Below are 24,640 nucleotides of genomic sequence, written 5' to 3'. Positions count from 1 at the left end.
CTCAATTAGTTTTTAAAAAAATCAAATCAGTGTAACACTTAATTTATAGATATGTACAACAAATAGTGTTAGCCTGAAATGAAAATGTAAAAAATCACAAATAAAACCTCAGTAGTGGTGGGTGTACAATAAAAGCACTGTAAGTATTTACTGGATTAAAATGAAGTCTAATATCAAGGGTTAGATGTAAAAGAATGTTCTAGGCTAAATGATACAAGTTCCTTTCATGTTTACTTTCCAGAGCAATTTCCACACAACATGTATCATAATAGCTGAACATACTCATGTCTATCTCAAATAGCTGGTTCACAAAATACTTTTTAAATACTTCACTATGTTCACCACCATACTGAAAGGTAGCCAGATTAAGGGGTAGAGAGCAGCAAATGATGAGATCAACAAGAGCATGGCTACCTTGGATTGTAGGACTCCACCGGCTTCAGAAAACCCCTGCGAGTTTGTGCCCATGGTTCCAGGCAGGTGACCCTCTAACAGCCTGGCTATGGCAGTGCCGTGAATGATCTGTACAAACCAGGGTTAGCCAATTACTGGCTTACTTGCCGCTTACCAGCATTTCTACCAAGCTCTCTCCTGGATGACATGGATGCTCTGGTCCACACTGGTTACTCAAATGGAGTCCTTAAACAAGAAGTATTGAGGGCAACTGGAAAGTTGTCTGAACTAGGTTCCCCAGTGAGACGAACAGAAACACCAATATCGTCGGCTGACATGGATGACTGGAAATCTACCTTGAATTCTTTTCCTTAAAACTCACTTTTATTCGTTGTTTTAAAAGATCAAACCTCATTTCTCTCTCCTCCTTCCATTATACAAAATTGTGAATCTAATTCTTTTTTTTTTTTTTTGTCTTTTTCATTTTTATCGATACCAGGGATCGAACTCATGACTGCCTGCTTGCAAGACAGGCGCTTATGCCACTGAGCTACATCCCCAGCCCCGTGAATCTAAATCTTAAGCCCCTCCAGAATAAGACCCTAGTTCTTTCACATTTTTCATCTATAATGCTGCACAGATCCACAACAAGCCAACCAAATGGGACTGGTGATTTTCTACTTATAAACCATCCTTACGCACTACAACCTCTCTTGCTTTGTTTTGGTGGCTGTGGTTGATGTTTTTCCCATCTGGCCAGTTTCTAGTCACTTTGCCTAATCTCTCAATGAGCTGTGTTCTTACTATCTCTGAACCAATTTTTTTATTCTTGTCATAGGAATTTTTATTTTATTATATTGTTTATCATATTGCACTGTTCATAAGATCTCGGTATCTTATATACAGGGTAGGATCTTTACGCTATTTCTACTCCAGAACTATAAGTTATTTGAAGGCAGAATCTTTATTATTGTTTCTGATACTCCCTGTATAGTTTAAAATAGTTCTTCAGATGATGCTAAATGACAGTCCATAAAAATGAAACAAAGCACTATTCATTATTGATAAACTTAATCTAAACTAAATTATGTTTCTTATTTCCTCAATATGATTGGTTTGTTTTCTATTTTGGGCATCAAATATAGAAAATTGGGCACTGTACTTTACTTGTAGTTTTTCCACACTTTCATTTACAATGTTTTATTTAATCTTACTTGGTACATTTTACCAGTACTTAAATTCTGAACCAATCCATCCGGCATTTTCATACTGAACAGGCCTTATCAACTGAGGAAAAATTAATACTATAACAAGATCTTCATGAAGCCATTGTAAACTTCACATCAACACACAGAAAAAGACTGCAAAGCAACACAGAAATCATTACATCTATCAGGCTGAAATAAGCATAGTGACAAAGATTAGCTTTTGGGAACTAAAAGGTCTTCAGAATACCTAAGACACTCAGAACATGAAGAGACTGTTACAAATCACAAGTTCATATTAGTCAACTGGATAATCTTTCAAGTACAAGCTACCCCACAAACCCAATAGACTGTATAAAGATATTCTACTGGAATGGTAGTGAGTCAATGCAAAATATCTTCTATTGAAATTTGACAATAAACAACACATTAATTTTGAATAATTATTAAAAATGAACACAGCAATAAACAAGTACCACTTGGGTAGAATCTGAGATCAAAGCTTAAAAGTGATATGGGGCTGGGACTGGCACAAATGGCTAGAAACAAAAACTAATCATCAAAACCGCATTGGCCCCTTGATGAAAATGATCATACTGCAAAAATGTGCAAATAAAAGAACTGCACTAGTCTAAAAGCAAAACTTTAAAGAATAAAATATGTCTTCACTAACTTAGACAACAACTGTTCAACTTACAATCTGCTAAGACAATTAGAAGACAAAGTACCCCCCACAGGTTAAAGATCCCTGTAAATAATGTCATGTATGATTGGTTAACTGGTTTTCCGATCTTTAAAGATCATGCCTTTGACAAAAGGAAAGAAAGAGGGGTTTCTGATGCAGACAGCTGTGCCAGACAGAATAACGGTATCAGATTGTCCTCCTTCTAATCCTCCATATTTGTAAATGTTACCTTGCTTGACAAAAGGAACTTTGCATTTGTGATTCTACTAATGATTTTGAGGAGATTACCTTGGATTACTCAGGTAGGGCCAAGGCAATTACAAGGGTCCTGTAAGTGGCACAGGGAGCCACAAGAGGAGTCTGAGTGATTAAACACAAGAGAGACTCAAAGACACACAGCTACTCACTTTGAGAATAAGGAAGAGACCAAGAATCAAGGCATGAGGCAGCCTCTAACAGCAAGGAAGAAACAAACAGATGCTCCTCTGAGGCACCCACAAAGGAATGCAGCCCTGTTGACTTTTGATTTCAGCCTGGCAAAATCTATGCTGGAGTTCTGATCTACAGAATCGTAAGATAACAAGTTTTTGTTGTTTTAAGTCAATAATTTGTGGTAATTTCCTATGGCAACAATTGAAAATTAATACAAGAGTAAATTTGTATGAAAAGAATTGCCAGGGCTGGGGTTGAGCTCAATGGTAGAGTACTTTCTAAACATGCATAACGCCCTCGGCTCAAACTACAGTACTATGAAGAGAAAAAAAAAAGAGAAAGAAAAGAATTTTCTAAAATAAACATAACTCTTCATAGTGTGATACTCTATAAAACACTCAGCAATTATTTTAAGATTTAGTTTTCATTACTAAAAAAATCACTTGTTTCTGTTAAAAAAAAAAAAAAGAACATACAAGACCTGAACCTAGATAAAAGAATTAAAATAAATGGAATATGGTAGCACATATCTGTAACCCCCGACTGAGCAATGTATTGACTTAGTGAGATTCTGTCTTTAAAAAAGGAGAGGAGTGAGAAAGTAGCTCAGTATGAAGGCTCTGGGTTCAATCCCCAGTGTCATTATAAATACAAATGATTAACTTTGATTAAAAACTGGTTTAGAAAACAAGTAGATAGTGTCAACCAAACAGGAAAGAAATAAAAATAAGAAGAAAAATTTGGCATCTTTTGCATATATCATTGAAAAGGATTGACATGGATCTTTCTCAATAGGTCATCAAAATCAGTGTTTTCTTTAAATCCCATATTTACCTGATAATCCTCTGGGCAGCATACTGATGGAGAGAACGAAACTGCGCTGACATATTTGCTAAGGCTGCCAAACAATTTGTGTGAAGGTACTTGTCCTGTTAGAAAACAGCAAGTTTGAAACATATATCAAGTCTTCTCCTTATTTTAAACAAGGTAAACTGATGAAAATGTAAAGTTGATTGTCACTGATTTTATAGTTAGAGTCCACAATGTCTTTTCTCTAATTCCAAAATTTGTAAAGCGCAGTGCCAGTAAAGTCTTTTCACAACTCATTAAAGCAATGAATGACACAAAACATGACAATGCTCTTGATGATCTTCATCATTCTCACCATGGTGACACTGAAATAGTTTGCTGTAGGATATTAATATTAAATAACAGTGTGCCTCAGGTCTACTGGTTACACATAGTATAGCATGCACACAATAATTACCTTTTTAAAAATGTAAAAATTCTCCACCCTAGAACATATTTAGGCTGGGCGTGGAGGCACACACCTGTAATCACAGCATTTAGAAGGCTGGGGCAGGAAGATTTCTGTGAGTTTGAGGCTAGCCTGTGCTACACAGTAAGTTAGAGGCCAGCTTGAACTTCAGTCTGTTTCAAAAACAAACAACAACAACAAAAACTTTTAACCCCGAGGCTGGGGATTTAGCTCAGCGGCATAAGCACCTGCCTTGCAAGCAGGCGGTCGTGAGTTCGATTTCTGGTACCAGCAAAAAGGAAAAAAAAAAACCTTTTAGCCCTTAGGATATCAGATTAAAAGAATATGGACATGTATTTACATTAGCTCCATAAGATGAAAATACTGCACTTGACCATTTAGCTATTAATTCTGCTCATCATTTCCCTACTACCAGAACTGAAACTGCTCTCAGTGAATGTAAATAGAGCCTGTTATGGTTTGTGTTAGGATGGCTCCCACAAGCCTCGTGCAATCATGACTGAAGCTAGTGTTTGTGATTGGTCGTTACCTACCACTGGGACTGGTGTGTGAGTGCTGCACCTGCCTGGGCCGGGAGCTGGTGTACAGTGTGGGGCAGGAAAGAGGTGCGCTCTTCTCTTTTGCTCTTTTTGCTCTTGCCACCATGAGCAAAAATTACATGATTACAGTATAATGTCTGGTTCTTAGATACTTAATGATTGGATGATCTGAGACATATACATGACATAGAAACAAGCTGTGTGGCACATTTAGATCCAGTTTATCTAAGTTTATCTATCCGTGTGGCAGCCATGAACTGCTGCCCCTCAGCCATGCCACCCTGCCTCGGAGTTAGCTGAGTATGGACTGAATGAAACCTCCAAAACTGTAAGCTAAATAAACCTTCTCTTGCTTCACTTTGGGCATCAGGTATTTTGTCTCAACAACAAGAGAAAAGTAACTAAGAATCCAAAAAGATTTTTCATTTACTCTTTTTCTTTTTCCTTCGGTGATAGGGGTGGAACTCAGGGCCTTGTAGCCGTACCTCCTGTCTCTGCCTTCTTTTTATTGCTTAAAGCATTCTCTTTTCTACCTCTCTTTCTCATCCAAAAACACATACTCTTGTGCTCACTACTTTTTATCTCTATGCCGCATTTAAAAGGCAAATCTCTGCGTTATCAATTCAGCAAAGATACATGATAAACTGGATCTAAATGTGCCACACAGCTTGTTTCTATGTCATGTGTATGTCTCAGATCATCCAATCATTAAGTATCTAAGAACCAGACATTATACTATAATCATGTAATACAGTGACTACATGTTGATCTATATTCTTCCATCATTTTTTCATGAGAATATCAGCACTCAAAAAACTAAGATTACTTTAAATGATAGTTTTAATTGTATTTTTGCATAAAGATTTAAAAAAACAGCATGGAATACTTACTCTTGTCCTTGTCATGTTGTACTGAATGGTTCTTATTACAACCAGAATCAGGAGACTCCCCAGTGAAATTTCAGTTAAAACCCGTTCTGAATACCAAGTAATATTTTTTAATATCTGTAACAAGGAAGAAAAGTTTAAGTAAATGACTGACTTAAGGAAAAGAAATTACTCTGTATCTATAATTTTTGATAAACTATGATTTTTTGTTCTACAGATAAATTAAGCAGTAAATGAAAATCAGTTGTGATGTTTTCAGTCTTGGTAAGTAAACTATGGAGGTATCACACAGGATAAAGTGACAGAAAAACCAAAAAGAGTTGAAAGTGAAAATAAGGAAAGCTTCACAAGCAATGTCAGGTACTTTGCAGTGCTTCATTGGCAGTGTATGTATCAGAGGACATTGAAAAACTGTCTATAAGCCTTGTACTGTACTTTGTAATAAAAATATTTTGAAGTTTGAAAAAAGAAAAAGTAGATGCCTCTTTTTTATGTATATGTGTCATATTGGGGATTGAACCTGGGCCCTTCTCACTAAGGTACATCCCCAAATGCTTTTTCATTTTTTGAGGCAGGGTCTTGCTAAATGACTAGGCTAGGCTCACACTTCAAATTCTTTTGCTTCAGCCTCCCAGAGTGCTGGTATTAAACACATGCACCACCAGCAACAGCTGGTAAGTATGTCTTTAAAAATATAGCTTTCCTAACAAGGAGCAGAAAACCTCTACATGGATGTACAAGAAAAAGGAGACACATACGTTCTGCTATGGCCGGTACAGAGGATACAACTTTGGAACACAGCTCTAAATCTCAGTAAGCAAGAACTCTATTAGGTTGGGACTCTCCCATAGTAGATCTGTAACACTGGTGTCAAAGAAAGACGATGGACACAAAAACTGGACATGAGAGAGGATCACACTAAATCTTATGGAGGGTTTAATCAAAGTAACGGTAATTTACCACTTCATGAATGGACCTATTGAAGCCATCATCTTCTGTAAGTATCAGCAATATTATAAGGGCCATATATACATGGTGTGAATTTCTTTCTTCAACATGATACAGAATCTCAAGAATTGGTAAAACCTAGGGAATAAAAATTATAGTGTAATATTTCAATATATGATTGTAAAACCTTAAATTATTTTAAATCTTTACATTTTGTATCTTTTAATGTCATATTTAAAATTTCCTTTAGAGAAAAAAAAACATACAACCCCCTTATGACATGTATTGTTAAAATTCCAAGAAGCAAAGTTATTACAAAGTATAGGATGGTCTCTAACTGTCTATGCAGCCTAAAGGCTGGGATTTGTAGAGACCATTTAAGCTCATGATTTAAAGTTTTTATAAAGTCACATTATCTTTCCCCAAACAAAAAATAGAAAAGCCTAGCTACTCAAAAATTAAAGAGTATCTTAATTTATATGCTTAATGCTATTTGTGTTTCAATGCTAATCAATAAAAATAAGCCAGTTCAATAAGCAATTACAATAAGCAAACAATTACACTATTACTACCTAAGCTACACTTTCTCAACATGTATCCCTGAGATTTACCCTTCAGTGCACCTATCAAGCTTTTCACTTGATGACCCTGCGTACACAGAGGAATTTATTTTGAATCCTTATTTTGATACCTTTAATTTGTTCATTCATTCATCTATAATTGAAGTTAGACAATAACCTGTACTGAATAAAATACATACACAAGTCTGGAAAGCACAATGGCATACACAGCCCATAAAAACAGCCAAATTCTGGGAGACATACCTGAAGTATTTTAATTTCATGAATTGTAGCTGAAACTTCCTCAAAATTATGCACTGCAGTTGCATAAACATTACTTACTTTCAGGAGCTAAGTGTACCACAGTTACCACAATAATCTACTTTTCTTTTTCTTTTTTTGCACACTTCAGGCATCCTTTGCTTTGGGGGCCCTTCTGATATTATACCAAATGTACAACATTATATTTACTTTCCATATTACCTAGTTAGCATAATTAAGATTTTACAACCACTTAACGGATGTTACTCCTGATTCTGCAGTTTCTTATATATATTTTATGTTATGTCTCTTTTTTTTTTCTTTTTATCGGTACTGGGGATCGAACTCACAACCGCCTGCTTGCAAGGCAGGTGCTTATGCTGCTGAGCTAAATCCCCAGCCCCGATCATGTCTTTCTTTTGCAGTTTAAACTGTAGGAACTACATCCATGGCTACAAAAATACTCATCTAGTCACATGTTCTCAAGATTTTGTATTTTAGTGGATGTGATAAACAATAAGTCATATATTTGAACTTATAAATAATTGGGGCTGGGGATTTAGCTTAGCGGCATAAGCGCCTGCCTTGCAAGCAGGCAGTCGTGAGTTCGATCCTTGGTACCGATGAAAAGGAAAAAGACAAAATAATAATAATAATAATAATAATGAGTAATGATGGGACTAAATCAAAATAATACTTGAATTTTTTCCTTTAAATATTTTATTGATACATAATTTAAATACCACATCATCAATTCAATTTAAAACATCTGCATAAGTATCTACTTTCTGAACAGAATCCTAACTCCATATGAAGTTAACACCAAGAATCAACAAATGGGATCATATCAAATTAAAAAGTTTCTGCACAGCAAAAAAAACAACAAGAGTGAAAGGACAACCTACACAATGGATAAGCATTTTTGCCTGCTATACTTAGACAGAGGACAAATATGTAGAATACATGAAAAACTCAAAAAACATTAGATTCCCCCCCTAAAATAAAAGGCCCAGTCAAAAACGGACAACTGAAGTGAAAAGACCTTTCTCAGAGGTATGAATGGCCAATACACAAGAAAAATGTTCAAACTTTCTGGAACACTGAGATTCCATCTTTCTCCACAAAGAATGGCCATCACCAAGAAATCAAATACAGTACTAACAGCAGATACTGGCAAGGTGGTAAGGAAGAGGGAATCCCTCTACACTGTTGGTGGGAATGGAAAATGGTATCACCACTATGGAAATCAGCTGAAGACTGATTTCCCTTCTAGGTATCTTCCTAAAAGTGTTAGAGAAATGATATTATAATGATATACATATACCCCTGTTTACAGCAATGTGAATCTTAACAGATAAATCTTGCAAGTAGCCTATATATAGATGAATGGATAAAGAAAATATGTATTTATGCACAGTGAAGTACTACTCTGCCATAAAGAAGGACAAGTGTGGGTCATTTGTAGGAAAATGGATGTATATAGAGACCATAATGTTAAGGGAACTAAATCAGACACTCAAGGTTAAGTGCCACACAACTTTTCTTATATGAGAAACCCAAAATATAAATAAAGAACAAAATTAAAGATAATATAAAACAGGGAGGCGCAAGGGATATAGCTCAGCAGCACAGAGCAGAGATAAATCTTTTCCAAAGGGAAGGAAACCAAGAGATGGAGGGAGGGAGAAAAAGAGGAAAAGGGAAAAACATTAAAAAGATTAAGGCCAGGCTTGGTGGCACATGCCTGTGATTCCAGATTTGGAAGGCTGAGGTAGGAGGATCACCTGACTTGGAAGCCAGCCTGAACAACAGAGGGAGACTTTGTCTTGACTGATAGACAGATAAACAGATAGACAGGCAGACAGAGAGATGACCAGATAAATGGATGAAATTAACATGTGTTATGTGCTTGTACCAACTCCATACAATGAATATAATCATTCCTTACTGCAAACATTCTAATAAAACCAAACTTGAAAAGATATTACAAATATCGAAGAGATGAATCAGTTTAAGCCAAAAAGTGGCAATGAGGAAAAAGAACATTAATAGATCCCAAAGACACTGAGAAGTGGAAATGAAGGGACCCAGGTGGATCTGGAAGAAGAAAAGAGAGGAGTCGGGGCTTTTACTTCTGTCAGCAGTTGGATGGCTCATCACTGGGACAGAGGACACAGGAGTTAAAAGAAGAAAGAGCAGGTCTTGGGGGAGATGAAGAATTCTGCCTTTACATGTAGGGTGTAAGATGTCCATGAGGCTGTCACAGGAAAATGTCTGGGGCAACTGGGAAGATGCTTTAATCCGCTGTAAAGACTCAAAGTTGCGCACATATAAATGACAACAGAGTGAGTTTTCAGTAGATGTTCTATGGAGAACTACAGTGAAGCAGATAAAGATGAATAGAGTTATACATAAAAACACACTTAAAGGTCAACGAAAATGAGAGAGAGAGACACAGAGAGCAGCAGGCACACAGACAGAAAAACCAGCAGAGCACAGCGGTCCAAGCCCAGGGTATATATGTAGGTGTATGGATTTCTCATTCCACGCCTTGAAATTCACAGGTCGTACCTCTCAATGCCAGTGGGATGGAATTAAGAAACAAAGTGTTTGAGAGGTGGCTGCGTACATAGTGGAGCCCTCACAGTGAGATTATGACCCTTATAAGGGACCAGAGCAGCCGGTCTCCTCTTCCTCTCAGCTCCCTGTCACGTCAGGACACAGCAAGCAGGTGGTTATCCGCACACCAGGAAGTAGCTGCTCACCAGACACGGAGCAGGCCAGCAACTGTGCCTGGAAATTCCCACCTTGTTTAAGCATCCAGTCTAGTATTTTTGTTACAGCAATCAGACCTGACATGAGGGTGAGGCAGTTTAAATAATAAAAGAGAACACTGTGAAATGCAGCAGTGTTCAAATGAATAGTGACAACACGTGTGCAGCGGACTCTGTAAGAAGGTGCTGTTGGTGAGGAATCAGAAGTGGATCACAAACAGCTGAATGGTAAATGGTAAATACAGAATCAGGGCAGAGAATGTTGCCCACATCTTTTAAGAAATTTGGCCATGAAAAAGACAAGAAAAAACAAATAAGATATATATGGCCTTTATGATTTTTATGTAAAATTCATACTCAGAAAATAAAGGACTATCAAGTAGCCAAAAGAAGATACAAAAATTCCTAAATAATTTTGTTTCTCATTAACAACAAATCAGACTTTGTGTCACTATAAATACCTAACTTACTGTTTCTGTGTGTTTTGAGTGAAGTTTTAAATTAGTGAAAAGACCACTCACATGAGTTGCATTTCTGAAATATATGTACACATTCAAGGCCTGGTCCAAGGACATAAGGCTGGTGGGGGCTTAAAGGAAACAGCGGCCCAGTCTCTGCTGGACTAACAGAAACAGAAACTGAAATGGTGACTGCCTAAAAGAAAAAAGCACTAAGAATGCAGAGTTGCAGTGCTTGTGTAGTATTTGTCCACGATTCGTCCCTTTATGGAGCCCGTGGGCACCTTGTGGCTATGATGGGTTATCATGGACAGACAAACTTAGTGCGTGGCCCAGAAAGACTTTTGCCACCAATCATGAAATTTTGATAAATAGTAGATATACAATTTTTCTCCCCTTCAGCTGATAAATGATAGACGTAACTGGGGCTGCTAGAAATCCATTCTTGCCCTGGAAAAAGTGTGCCTGACAAGGAGACCAAGGCTGGAGGAAACAGAGACATAGATCAGGGACAGACCTGAACATGATTTAACATGAACTAACCATGACTGAAATAAAAATTCACAAATTTTTCATTTTTGCAAATACTATATTCCTTAATCCTTAACGTAAGTATAAATTTATTACTTACAACTAAAAAATCATGATTATTTAAAATATCTGAGCCATTTTCATATGTAAACTACTTTCCATGTGACAACAAAGTAAGAAGCTTATGCATAAGTTTTTTCTAAAAAGGGCATCCTAGCCGGGAGTGGCATAAACCTGTAATCCAGCACTTAGGAGGCTGAGGCAGGAGGACTGTTGTGAGTTTGAGGCCAGTCTGAGCTACACAAATGGGTTCAAGGACAGCCTGCGCTACACAATGAGATGCTGTTTCAAAAAAACCAGAAAACAAAAAATAACCTTGGATTCTACCCTAGACACTATTCATAGGCATAAAAAGAAATTTACAAGTTACTGCAGTGTTACTGTGATGGATACCATTTACAAATGCAATACAAATTACTTCAGATTAATAATGAGCATTCTTGAGTTTAAAAAGGTCAAAGATTACATGTTTGTAATCCCAGCTACTGAGGAAGTAAAGGGCAAGTAAAGGGCAAGCAAGAACAAACTCAGCCTTGGCAATTTAGCACGATGCTGTCTCAAACTACAAATAAAAGGGGTTAGGATGAACTTTGGTGGTAGAGTACCCTTGGGCTCAATCCCCAGGACTGAGGGGGAAAAATCATCAAAGAACAGTCACTCAGACCATCATTAAAAAGGGCCCATGTCAGTCAATACTTGCTATGGAAGACAGGCAGATCTGCCTCTGACCTCCCAAGAACCTACATCCAACAAGATAATTTGAGAAAAATCTAAAGTTTCAGAAATTGCCTTCTTAATATCAGAGGCTACAGAATGAAATCACTGATAACAACAACAAAATCAGATCAGCACAGCAAATTTTCCATTGATGACATATTTTTTTCATCATTGCCTCAACAGAACAGATAGGAACATAAGGAATAAAGTAAGGGATAAGAAATTATCAAAGTAATCTATGAAAAACAGTTTTTAAAAACCCTTTTCTGGCTCTGGTGGTTCAAAACTGTAATCCCAGCACTCAGGAAGGCTGAGGTAGGAGTACTGAAAGTTCAAGTCCCACTTTTACAATTTAGCAAGATCCTGTACCAAAACAAAATGTCTTTAAAAGGGGCTAGGAATATAGCTCAACGGTAGTGTGCCCTTGGATTCAAGTCCTAGTATCACAAAAAACAAAACAACCCTCCCTAGAACAACCAACACAAAGCCTCCAAACTGTCTACTGGTGTATGTCATCAGAGACAGCCACTCCATTTATCATCTTACAAATCTCTAAAAGAGATGCTCCCCCAAGTTTTGTGATAATCATCGACATTTCCCTTAAAATGCATCATCCTCAGAACTGTCTCTGTGCTTTTACACATGCATCAGAAAACAAGAATGCTCTTCTCAAGATTTTACTCATGAGCAGTAAACTTTACACTCAATTTTTATATTCAAGCCAATACTGTTCATACCCGCCTGGTGTGGAGACAGGTTCTTTCACCATAATTTCTATGTTTAGTGTTGCCACAATGTACAAAATGCTCAATGAGTTCTACCATGCCATGTTTCTCCAGTGTTTACAGAGCATTTTAACACTGAAAAACTGGTTATAACATGCCTAGTAAAGCTTCCATTAACTGGTAAAAAAATGAAGCAGAGGAGATAGTCTGTTGCTTTCAGCAGCTGCAAACTATTTCAAGAAGGTTCAAGTTTTTCTGAATGCATTTTATAGTCCATAGTTATCTATATATACACACTTCAAACATACCTTGGAGAGGCAGCTTACTGTTCTGCTCAGGGAAAGACTGCTGTTCATTCATTAGTTATAATGGAAATCAATGATCATATATGTGAGTTTCTGTCTATCAACAGAAACTGTAGAACCAATTTTATTCACAACGAAAGACAGTACACATTCAAGGGATGTCTGGCAAAGTACCTGAAAATAACCATGACAGTCCAGAAACTATACTCAGACAGTCTAAAAGTCCAGGCTGTCAGAACAAGAGACTTTAGAAACTAAACTAAAAAAAATCACCTTTATTTCCTGCCATTCTCATCATAAGCAAGCTGTAACTGAGTTCAGTTACACAACTGTAAGGCACTCAGCAGCTGGAAGGGAAGGAGAAGAAATAAAACCACCTTGCAAACTGCAGAGCGTACTTCCTAGAGCACTTGATCCTGGGAAATGAGTGGCCGTTCATGACCTCTAGGACAGGGGAGTTTGTCCAGCCAGCTGAGGATGCTGCTGTTCTCTGTTCTGAGGCCATCTCCTTGTGAACTGTCTGCTACACTGAAGAAACACTGACCTGTGTCTGTTTCTGGTGACATCTCCCCACCAATCTCTCAACCATTACCTGTGTAATAAGCAGGCAAATATACTTGCTCTCTTGGGAAAAGAAATTATTCTTCAAAGTTCCATAAAATACACAAGGCACTGCATGTTCAGCTTGATACTCACAAGATTCTCCATGTCTGTGCGAGCCAGCATGTATGTTCTGACGTTACTATTCTGATGGAGCAGTGTGTATAAGAGAAGTGTTGCTTGGTCAGATGTCTGCTGCTCACACAAGGCTGTGTACAAGCTGTTAAAGTTAATCTGGAAGGCATGTGGAATTGATGAGGGGAAAGAACTGCTATCTACAAGACAGAAAACATGCATGAAATTTTAAAAAACAACACGATTATTTTCTGTTGTGCTTTTATATAAATAATAAAAGTACTACTGAAGTAATGCTTACACTTCAATTAACATTAATTTTATATAAAATTCCTACATTTCTCAGTTAAATTTTCAATTTGTATTTTAAATTTAGGATGTAAAAACTAAGTTCCACAGTTTGCTACTACTTTCCCATATAGAGCAGAAATAAATCAGGACTAATAACACGCATTTAAATAGAGCTATGGGGCATAAGCTCTCTAATAGATATAATTTTACCAGACACTGAGACCTTTGTTACCATAACAAACACAACCAGTCCTAAATAAAAATATTCTCTACCCTTTCCTCTATATATGTGTATATATGTGTATGTGTGTGTACAGTATAAAAGAATATAGTTTCTATGTAAAATAAATCCTATTCTAAAATAAGGTTTTTAAAAAACTTTCTTGCTGGGCATGGTGATGCATGTCTTCAATTCCTAGCATCAAGATGCCGAGGCAGGATAATGTCAGGCTCCAGAACAGTATGGATTACTTAGCAAAACTGTGTTTGAAAAAACAGAACAACAGAAAAAACTACTCTTGCCTTGAAGCTAAGCTCGCTTATCTCAAATAAATGAATTGTAGCTAAAGTATTTACCAATGTTATTAATCCACTTCTAAAGAAAATGGCTTGGGCTGGGGGTGTGGCTCAGTGGTAAGAGTTCTTGCCTTGCATGTACAAGGCCCTGGGTTTGATCCCCAGCACCACAAAACAAAACAAAATGGCTAAAACAACAAATAATTTAGTTTTAAAATGATACCAAAATCAGGGGTCAGAGATACAGCTCAGTGGTACAAGCACCTGCCTGGCAAGTGTGAGGTCGTGGGTTCAATTCCCGTTACCAAAAACAAAACAAAACAAAAACAAAAACATCAAAATCAGTACATATGTTCAACATTAACTCCCATAATGGACAAAACATACTAACCCTAAGACAACTGTCAGAAAATTTCTGTAAGTTTATTGTTTAAAAGAAAGTGACAGCTTGTAAAGAAACTTTTAAAAAAATGGAATGACGAAAAGCATACATGGTAACCAATATTGGAAAAACTCTTGGTATTTATTCTAAAACTGACCTAGCCCTTTTTCCTTAGTTAACTGCATTTGCTTAGAAATTGAAGCAAGAAAACTTAAGAAGTTAAAAAAGCAGATAAACACAGGTTCAACTGACATAGAAAAAATCATAATAGCATCAGATCAAACACTGAATATCACAGGACAAGGACCTAATATTTTCATGTGTTCTGAAAAATAAGCGCAAGTAACTTAAAATACAGAAGATCCACCAACAACAAACAAAAATAAAAACCACACGACTTTGCTTTACCATGTCTAAAAACTGTCCTCATGGAAAACAGCTGTTCCAACACAAAGATCAGCCTTATGATTCAAAGATTCTCCTTCAGTACCTTGGGTTTGTAAGAGAAATACACCCACAAACACCTGCAAGGCAGCTATACAGCACCTTAACTTTTCCTTCTACATTTGAAATATAGGGGTTTTTTTTTTTTTTCAGTCTTAACACTATGACATTAACAAAAATTTCTTTGTGAGGTTGACTTTGTAATTTTGCAAGGGATGGCAAAAAGAAGTGTCGTCATGCACTATGAGTATGCAAATACTAGAGAATCTACATGACACTCACTAAAGAAGATTCTGGATACGCTACACTTCTTCACAATGCAGGCGAAACTGCGTATTCACTGCCTGCACTATACTGACTGCACTGGTGAATGTGTGCGGTGTGTGTGCATCCACAACATCTCTGTATTACTAGGTAATAAATGCTGTGCACCAGCCATTACATGGACTGCTTTCCATCTATTATCGTTTATTTAAGCTGTGCAACAACCATGTCATTTTGACCGGTTTTACAAAGGATTAAGTAGACAGAGAGGTTAAGTATTTTTTTCACAGATCAGCTCTGAGTAAAACCCAGAGCAGACTCTGCCTGCTTCTAATAATCACAGCAGCAATTTGGTGAGCCTGTACTACAGTAAAAGTTCATTCATTTCTTACAAAAATTGTATGAAGTAGAGATTGCAATTCCCAGATAATGCCATTAGAGTTTAAGTAATAAATTTGCGATATGAATGCAGGTCAATCTGAATGTAAAGCCAACAGTCTGAGTCAATTGCTTTACTACATCTTTTATCTCTGATGTTTGGTTATCTCTGAAAAAAATGTAAATCGAAATGGCTATTAAGAACCATAGCACTTGTCTAAGATTTATTTTGATTTTCCTGAGACTACTGACAAGAAAATTTATTTTGCTCATATATAACCAATATGAAAACAACAAACCTGCCCTCATCTCCAAAAATTTAAGATACATATTTAAAATGAATAGTGCATTAGAAAATGGGACAGCATCACGAACCTTGGGTGTTCTTAAAAGACATAATGGCCTGTCGGTAAGGATTTGGTGCGTCTGGAGCATCTGTCAGGTTAGTCAACACCAGCAGAAGCAGGAGACTCTGGTTGGCAAGAGGAGAGGGAAGCTCTGCAGAGGCAGCTGCTTTGCTGCCCACACCGCCTAGTGTGAAGACAGTCCAGAGTCCAGCTTGAGGAGAGAACACACAGTTAGGATCGCGGCCGCCAGGAAGCGAATGTCTACCAGTACAACAGTCTATGCATTTTTATTTTTAAAATGTGGAAATAACATTTTACTTCCTTTCTGGATTATAAAGTGAAAATGATATCAATACTTAACATTTTTCTAATTATCTAAGCAATATAAAATGTTTTAAAGAGTATCAGCTCCTGGTCCTATAATTTTACTTTTACTTCTCAAACATAGCCACTATTTAAACTTCTTACATATATTTTTCTTAAATACCAAAATATACGCATAATTATAAGAAAGTTCCATGTATAACTTTTAAACTAATCCACTACAATCAAGCAGTATAAACACTACTAAGTATTCCCATTAATATGATTAACATTAGCACCATATTACTGATTCTCTAAGCAAAAACACTATGAGAAGAAAAAAATAATACAAAGTTAGGAAAAATACTCACTACTTTCAGACAAATACAGTTGTGTCAAATACAATAGCCAAAAGCCACCTGTTGTTATTGAGCATTTGAGATGCAGTCTAAATTGGACTGTGACATACATATGATAGCTAAAATGAGTATACTACTAATTGTATTAGTTATCAGAAAAGGCCAGTTAATACTCATATGTTTAGATCAATTTTACGTGTCTATATCTGTTAATCTAAGCAACCCTTTGAAGGTAACAACATGGAATATTACAACCATTCTCAAATTCCTATCGTCTTGTTTTGTAACCTATACTGTTATTGTATTTGGTTTCTTGCTGTTGTCTAGTTGTATTGCTTTTTGTTTTTCTTTTCTGTGTCTTTTCAATCTTAAAAAATGGCACTGTAATATAAGTATAAAATAAAGAATGTAAAATATCCTTCTCGTATTTCGTTGTTTACATGTTGAAATGATAGTATTTTGGACATACTAGGTTAAAGTTTAACCCTAAAATTATTTCCACTTGTTTCTTTAAAAAAAAAAATGGTACCAGAAGATTGCTTCCTTCATAGAGAATACTTGGATAAGGATACACAAATGCAGGTACAAGAATGTTTACTGGGCATTATATGTATGACTTAAATTTCTATTGGTCAATGCTGTTCTAGAATATCAAAGAAAATTCACTGCTATTCCAGTGCTGACAAATTATTAGAACTAACAGGTTTTGACATAGTTCAATGGATAAAAGAGAAAAATCTAACCCTCATTACACAGGTAATGAATGACTAAAAAACAATTTAATTCCAATCACAATAACAACGTAATAGAACATTCAGGAGAAACCCAAAATATGTAAGACCTTTAGGTGGACATCTATAAAACCTACTTGAAGGTCACAGAAAATCTTAATTAAAGTAAGATATAACATATTTTTGGACAAAAAGGCACAGTACTGAAACTAAATATCCCATCTGCCCCCAAAGAATCTAAAATTCAGTATAACTATCAAAATACCAATAGGAATGTGTGATATTTTACAATATAGTATATATAAACATTATTAGATGAAAAAACATGTGAGAAAACAAAGATTTTTCTGGGAAATGGTAACCTGAAAAGGTATATCGCCACTTACATAGTAAAATTTTTATAAAGCTAGTCATTTAAAAGTATGATTTTCATGCCTGTAATCCCAGCACTTGAGAGGCTGAGGCAGGATTGTTGTGAGTTCAAGGCCTTAGGTTATATAGTGAGCTCAAAGCAAGCCGGAACTACATAGCAAGGTTTTTCCTACAAAAACGTATAATCTGGCAACAAAGTAGCCAAATTAAGTTAAAAAAGAATTTGATTTATGATAAAGTAGCATTCTCAATCAGTAACAAATGTATTTAAAAATCTACCAATGTCCTTGGATCAATAAAATGTAATCGTTTGCCCAGTTCATAATTTTAAAAGTATGTGTATACAACCTAAGGGAAGGAAATATTTTTCTTACCCATCTAACAAATGCCAAGAACATAGGAAGAGTGTTTTTATGTAACGAAATTATAAAGTTACACAATGAGAAACAGATGAGCAGAAATGTTTGCAACGTATTAAAAAATTTACTTTTTAAAAGACAAATCTCCTATAAATCAGCAAAAGAAAATAATCCAAAGTAAAAATAGCCAACAAAAGTCCAAATAATAAAAGGACAAAAATACATAAATAGTATCCAAGAGAACAAAAATACATTTAAAGGATAATATCCATTTATCATTTAAAGTAGAAAAAAGTACCAAGAGTACTTTTAAACTTATATCTTTATCAGTTTAGTTTAGAGGATACTTGGCAGTTCTCACTAATTTAAAATGTACACACTCAAGTGGAACAAAAAGGTGAATGCACTCAAGTTTTTATAGTAGTATGATAATCAAATAATGGAAACAATGTAAATGTTTACCAATAACAAAGATAACGTAACAAACTAAGGCTAATCCAATTAGGGAATATAAAGGAGGTTGATGCTTAGTACTAACAAAGAAATGTCTTTATAGAAAAAAATCAAGTTGCGGGAAAGTTGAGGTAGTTTTTTTAAAAATTTTATTTAAAGGAAAAAAAAACAAAACAGTATAAGGGTACAAGTAATACAGAATTTCAAAAAAAAAGTAAGAAATCAATAGTTAATAGATTACACATTGCCATCTTAGAAATAGTTGTTCAAGTTATAGGATTAAAGCATACAAAGTAGACATTCAAACAGTGAGATTGCAAACAGTTATGCTCAAGGATCCAATAAAAACTTAGCAATATGGTCATCTATCTTACACTGGTTGCGGTAGTTTTAACAGCCACTTCCTAAAACCACAAATGTATCTGTGTATATATGGATTTATGAACAAATACATCATAACAAAATTTAAGGAACAAGAGGCCCACTAACTTTGGTGGCATATGCTTGGAATCCCAGCTACTCAGAAGGTAAGAAAATCACAAATACAAGTACAGCCTAGAAAAGGTAGCAATACCCTGTCTGAAATATTTTTAAAACAGGATGCGGATGTAGTTCAGTGGCAGAGCCATTGGGTAGCACAAATAAGGCCTCAGTCCCTTTCCACTGTTCTCCCCAAAAGAGGAGAAAAAGAAAGTGTAGACTGTAAGTATAGAACCTTTTGTGTAACAGAAATTGCATTTGGTGAATGAAGTAAGATTGCATGGAATGAACAAAGACTATCATTACATTTTGTAAGTTTTTTTGCAATAATATATTCATTGTTTTTAAAAAAGCAATTTAAAACAATGTTAAAATAAAAACATTAGGCTGGGGATTTAGCTCAGCGGCATAAGCGCCTGCCTTGCAAGCAGGCAGTCATGAGTTCGATCCCTGGTTACCGATAAAAATGAAAAAAATACAAAAAAAAATAAAAATAAAAACATTGACATGATTAGTATGTCATTATGGAGGATAAAGAAAATCCTCATTAGAATAGCATTAAGTGAAACAGGCAAATCACAGAAGACTACATACATAAAAATAATAGATCCTACTTTTAAAAAAACTTGTTTAACTCTTATAACACAGAAGCACACAAGCATAAACTTTAGCAATTAAAAAAAATAAGGATAAGCAATTTAAAAATTAAGGAAATAAGGAAGGAAGAAAATTTGTGGTCACCAATCCCAGAAAATATTACACAATACACTTCTGAACTAGGGACACAGCCCTATAATTTTTATAGTACAAGGAGGGAAAGGAAGAGAAAGAGAAAAAAAGTAAATGGGAAATGGAAATTAAAAAAAGAATAAAAAGAAAAATACAAAAAGAATTATCACCAACATGTTAATACTGGCCACATTTATGGAGTAGCACACTTTTTACAGTGGACCCTTGACTTACAAACTCAATTGATTCACGAGAGCTACCTGTAACTCAAGCTAGTTGTAGGTCAAGACTATTTTTCATATAAGAAATAATGAAAATACCACCCAAACATCCTTTAACTCCCAAAACATCCTTTAACTAATCCTTTCATAACAAAAAGTTGTATAATGTGTGTAATTTAACAGAAACACCAGTAATTTTCCTGGTTTATTCACCAAAAATCTATAAAATGTGCCTAGTTTACCAGAAATAACAATTTCATATTGTACTTACCATTCAAATTGATCTTTGGCTTGTAGGAAGGGAGGATAAAATGGAAGGTGGTTACTGTTTGGAAGGAGAGTCCCCTTCCATAAGAACATCAGAAGTCCGGCTCTCTGGTGTCCTTTCTCTCTCTAGGAGAGTCCACTAGAGCTTGCTTCTGGCTCACTCAGTCTTAAACTTTTCAGAATGACAAACTGGTCTAAGGATCTGTTTCTATCTTTAATTCTGTTCAGTAGTATGACGTGACACTGGCATTAAGCAGGTGAATGCAATGACTGGCTTTTTCTGTCTGTGTGAGACTTCTCTACAAATGTGTGTAGTAGCTCTGTCCATTTTTTCAGGATTTCCTTTATTTCAGAAGTAGAACACTGCTGCTCTGATTGTTGATACTCCCACTCCTCCAGAAAGCTCCTCCGTGCCATTCTCTGTTGCTCAGCCAGAAGTTGCTGGAGTTCCTCTGGAGACCATTCCTCTGAGTGCTCCTCCACCAGTTCCTCACCTCACCACTATCTACCTGCAGGCCTGTGGATCCTGCCGTGGTATCAGTGTCATCACCCACAGAGTCAATTGAAGGCTCAGGATCCTGTGCACATCCTCAAATATAATTTGAGGCCATACTTCTTCCAAGCAGATCTCAGTGTCCTTATAGAGACATTGGCCCAGGATTTCTCAATTAATCCCACAGGAAAGGATGTTTTAACATTCTTTCCGGACCTCTTTAAGAGTTAAATCTGTATGAGCCCATCTGGAAGCACTTAAGGAACACTTCCTTAATGTAGGTTTTTTAAAATTAGCTATAACCTGCTGGCCCATAGGCTGCAGTAGAGGAATTATATTAGGTGGAAAGAACTTGACTGAGAATCATGGTAATTCTTCAGCAAATTCTTCCAAATTTGAAACCTTTATCCTCTAGATACTTCTTAACAGTAGGACAGAAAGCCTCCCAGATCCACTCATGAAAAAGTAAGCTTGTTACCCATGCTTTTGTATTAGATCTCCAAAAGACCCCTAGGCTATTCCTCATGACTAGGTTTCCTGAGCATTCTACGGATCTTGGAGTGATAAACCAAGAGAGGTCCTATCTTTAGCAATAATGTTACCCTGTCCTTCATAGGCTTATGGCTTGGCATTTGCCTCTCTTCCTGGGCAATGTATGTTCTACTGGGCATTTTCGTTAAGAAAAGACCAGTTTCATCACAGTTGAAAACTTGATGCGAGCAAAAGCCATTTATCTGTGTTCCCATTTTGAAGTGCTGCATGTAATTTTCATCATGCCTAGTTACACTATGAACCCCAGCTCTTGCTTTAAAATTGTGAAACCACCCCTTACTAGTGCAAAATGTTTCACTATTATCATTCATCGATGGGAATATCCTTTACAAGACCTGAATATATACTCCTACCTTCTTCACAAATTACAGGCTCAGACCTGCCATCTGCCTTTCGTTTATCCAATACAATCCGTTCGTTTACTAATACACTGTTGATCATGACTTACTAATTTGAGCAACACCTTTAGAAACACATATTACAAAGCTCTGTAAGATGTCAAGATGGTGGATTTGGACACCTTATACATATTAGCGAGATCGGTCATTCTTATATTTCTCTACAATTTCCTTTTTTTCTGTTGTGATTACTTTCTTTACCTTCCCTTCCTCCTTAGCTTCCTTTCTAGCCTTTTGGGGCCATTTTGATAGCAGTAATTGTATGATTATATATAGCACTGGCCAAAATCACATCCCCAAACATGTATATCTTGGGGCTCAGACTGATGATTATGTACATATGCTTACATACACTTTTCTGGTATCACAAATATTTGTTTACAATTACAAGTGGCAAGCTATCACGTTGTAACTCATGACTTTGATCATTAGTTGAACCTGAAAGTATGCTTGTAACCCAAGTCAAAACATGAGGTCAGTCATAATTCAAAGGTCTACTGGATATGCCTACGTTTTTATTGCCTATTATAATGGTGGTGTTATTCTCTAAAAAACACATTTTTTCAAATCCATTTTATTCATAAAGAAAGAAAAGAAGAAAAAAACTACAAAAAAATTTTAAACTGCATCAATCAGGGGTAACAATGGTACATACATTGCACACAGTCAACCCCAAATCATTCACCCAGAGCACAAGACACCTGCATTCAATTGTCCAAACAATACCAGCAAACTCAGAGAAATCAGTAGTATAACTATCTTAGCTTTTTGTACATATATACGTTTTTTCTTTCAGCTTGTCACACTAATGAAACAATACAATGTTTACACGTGTATCTTATTTATTTCATTATTGAGTATGTTCTCAAAGTGCATCCATTTACCTATAAAAGTGTCCCATTTATCATTCTTTATGGCTGAGTAGTGCTTTACTGTATAAAAGTATCACATCTTTTTTATCCATCCTTCAGTCAGTAGGCATTTAGGTTGTTTCCAAGATCTGGCTATTATAAACTGTGCTGCTATTAACATGGGTGCATATATATCACTGATATAATGTTTTAAATTCTCTTGGGAAGATATCCAGAACAGGAATAGCAGGGTAGAATGCGAATCTCCAATTCTAGTTTTTTAAGGAATCTCTACACTTATTTCCACAGTGGTTACACCAGTCTGCATTCCCACAAACTGTTGAAGTGGAGAAGGGTTCTTTTTTCTCCACAGCCCGTCTAGCATTTGTGATTGGTTGATTTTTTGATGCTAGCCATTCTTTCTGTGGAGATCGAATCTCATTGTTGTTTTAATATGCATCTCTTGAATGACCAGTGATGTTGAACATTTTTTCATGTATCTATTTGCTGTTTGTATTTCTTCATCTGAAAAGTGTGTGTTTATCTCAGACACCCAGTTTTGGACTCGGTCTTTAAATCTGGGAGGACTGATTTTTTTTTTTTTAAGTTTCTTATATGTTCTCCATAGTAATGCTTTGTCTGAGGAATAGCTGGCAAACATTTTCTCCCACATTGTGGGTTGTCTCATCACTCCGTTGGTGGTTTCTCTTGCTGTGGAAAAGGTTTTCAGTAAAGTGAAATCCCATTTGTTGATTCTTTGTGATAGTTCCTGTGCAACCTGGTTTTTCACACAAAGTCTTTGCCTACACCCAAGTCTTCAAGAGTTTTATCTACTCTATCTTCCAGCAGATTTAATGTTTCTCTTTTAATATTAAGATCTTTGATCCATTCTGATTTTAGCTTAGTATATAGTGAAAGATATGGGTCCAGTTTTAATCTTCGGCATGTATAGATGCTGGTTTTCCAGCACCATTTATTAAAGAGGCTATCTTTCTTCCAGTGAATGTGCTTGGCACCTTTGTCAAAGATAAGATGTCTTAGTGTGTCTGCAGTTGTTTCTGCATCTTCTAATCTAGTACACTGATCTTCGGGTCTGTTTTTTCACCAGTACCACAGGTTGTTTGTTTGTTTGTTTTTAATCACAGTAGCTTTGTAGTATAACTTCAAGTCAGAGTTTATGATGCCCCGGATTGCCTTTGCTATTCTAGGTCTCTTCTGGTCCCAGATGAATTTTAGGATTATTTTCTCTAATTCTGTGCGATATGTTACGGGAATTTTGATTGGGATTGAACTGAATCTATTTAACAGTTTTGGAAGTATGGCCATTTTCACTATATTGGTTTTCCCTACCCAAGAGCATGGGATAGCTCTCTATCCTCTTCAGTCTCCTTTTTCAGAGTATTGTAGTTTTCAATGCAGAGGTCTTTTACCTCCCTTGCTAGATTGATTCCTAGGTATTTCATTTTTTTGGATGTTATTGTAAAAGGCACTGTTACCATGATTTCTCTCTCAGTGAGTTTATTATTTAGGTAAAAGAAGGCTATTGATTTTTGAGTGTTGACTTTGTAATCAGCTACATTACTGAATTTGCTTATTGTCTTGGTTTAATGTCAGTGGACCCCCAAGCCTCATGCAATTATGCACTCAACCAAATCTAATGTGTGATTGGTTCATTGTCTAGCACTAGGATTAATGGTGTGAGTGCTAACCCACCTAAGAGTAGAGCCAGGATATGACATAATGGCAGAAAGAATGTGTGTCTATCGCTCTTGCTGATTCCTGCCTTGCTGTTTGCAGCGGCCATGAATGGTGGCCTGCAATGCCACCCTGCTGCTTGGAGCCAGCTGAGTATGGACTGAATCAATCAACCTGTAAGAAATAAATGTTTCCTTCTTTCATTTTGGGTGTTGGGCATTTTATCCCAGAAATGAGAGAAAAGTAACTGAGACACTTATTAAATCTAGAAGTCTTTTAGTGGAGATTTTGGGGTCTCCTATGTAGAGTATCATGTCACCT

General features: G+C 36.2%; 1 protein-coding gene across 4 annotated transcripts in view; it reads right to left on the bottom strand.

The window, feature by feature from the left end:
* The window catches only part of Dym (dymeclin), a 415,428-nt gene that overhangs the window by 218,145 nt on the left and 172,643 nt on the right, over window positions 1-24,640 (bottom strand). For all 4 annotated transcript variants that reach the window (XM_063231704.1, XM_023566826.2, XM_003474053.5 and 1 more), the window contains 5 exons: window positions 16,085-16,267; window positions 13,456-13,634; window positions 6,381-6,506; window positions 5,424-5,537; window positions 3,550-3,644 (listed from right to left, as the gene is read on the bottom strand). In XM_063231704.1, the coding sequence (XP_063087774.1) occupies window positions 3,550-3,644; window positions 5,424-5,537; window positions 6,381-6,506; window positions 13,456-13,634; window positions 16,085-16,267 (697 nt within the window). The remainder of the gene's footprint in view (window positions 1-3,549; window positions 3,645-5,423; window positions 5,538-6,380; window positions 6,507-13,455; window positions 13,635-16,084; window positions 16,268-24,640) is intronic.

This window comes from Cavia porcellus, unplaced genomic scaffold, assembly GCF_034190915.1.
Source record: "Cavia porcellus strain 051 isolate PalLab524CR breed Dunkin Hartley unplaced genomic scaffold, mCavPor4.1 scaffold_20, whole genome shotgun sequence".
Taxonomy (NCBI): Eukaryota; Metazoa; Chordata; class Mammalia; order Rodentia; family Caviidae; genus Cavia; species Cavia porcellus.
The sequence above is the reverse complement of the archived record's forward strand: the minus strand, read 5'-3'. Positions and strand labels throughout refer to the sequence as shown.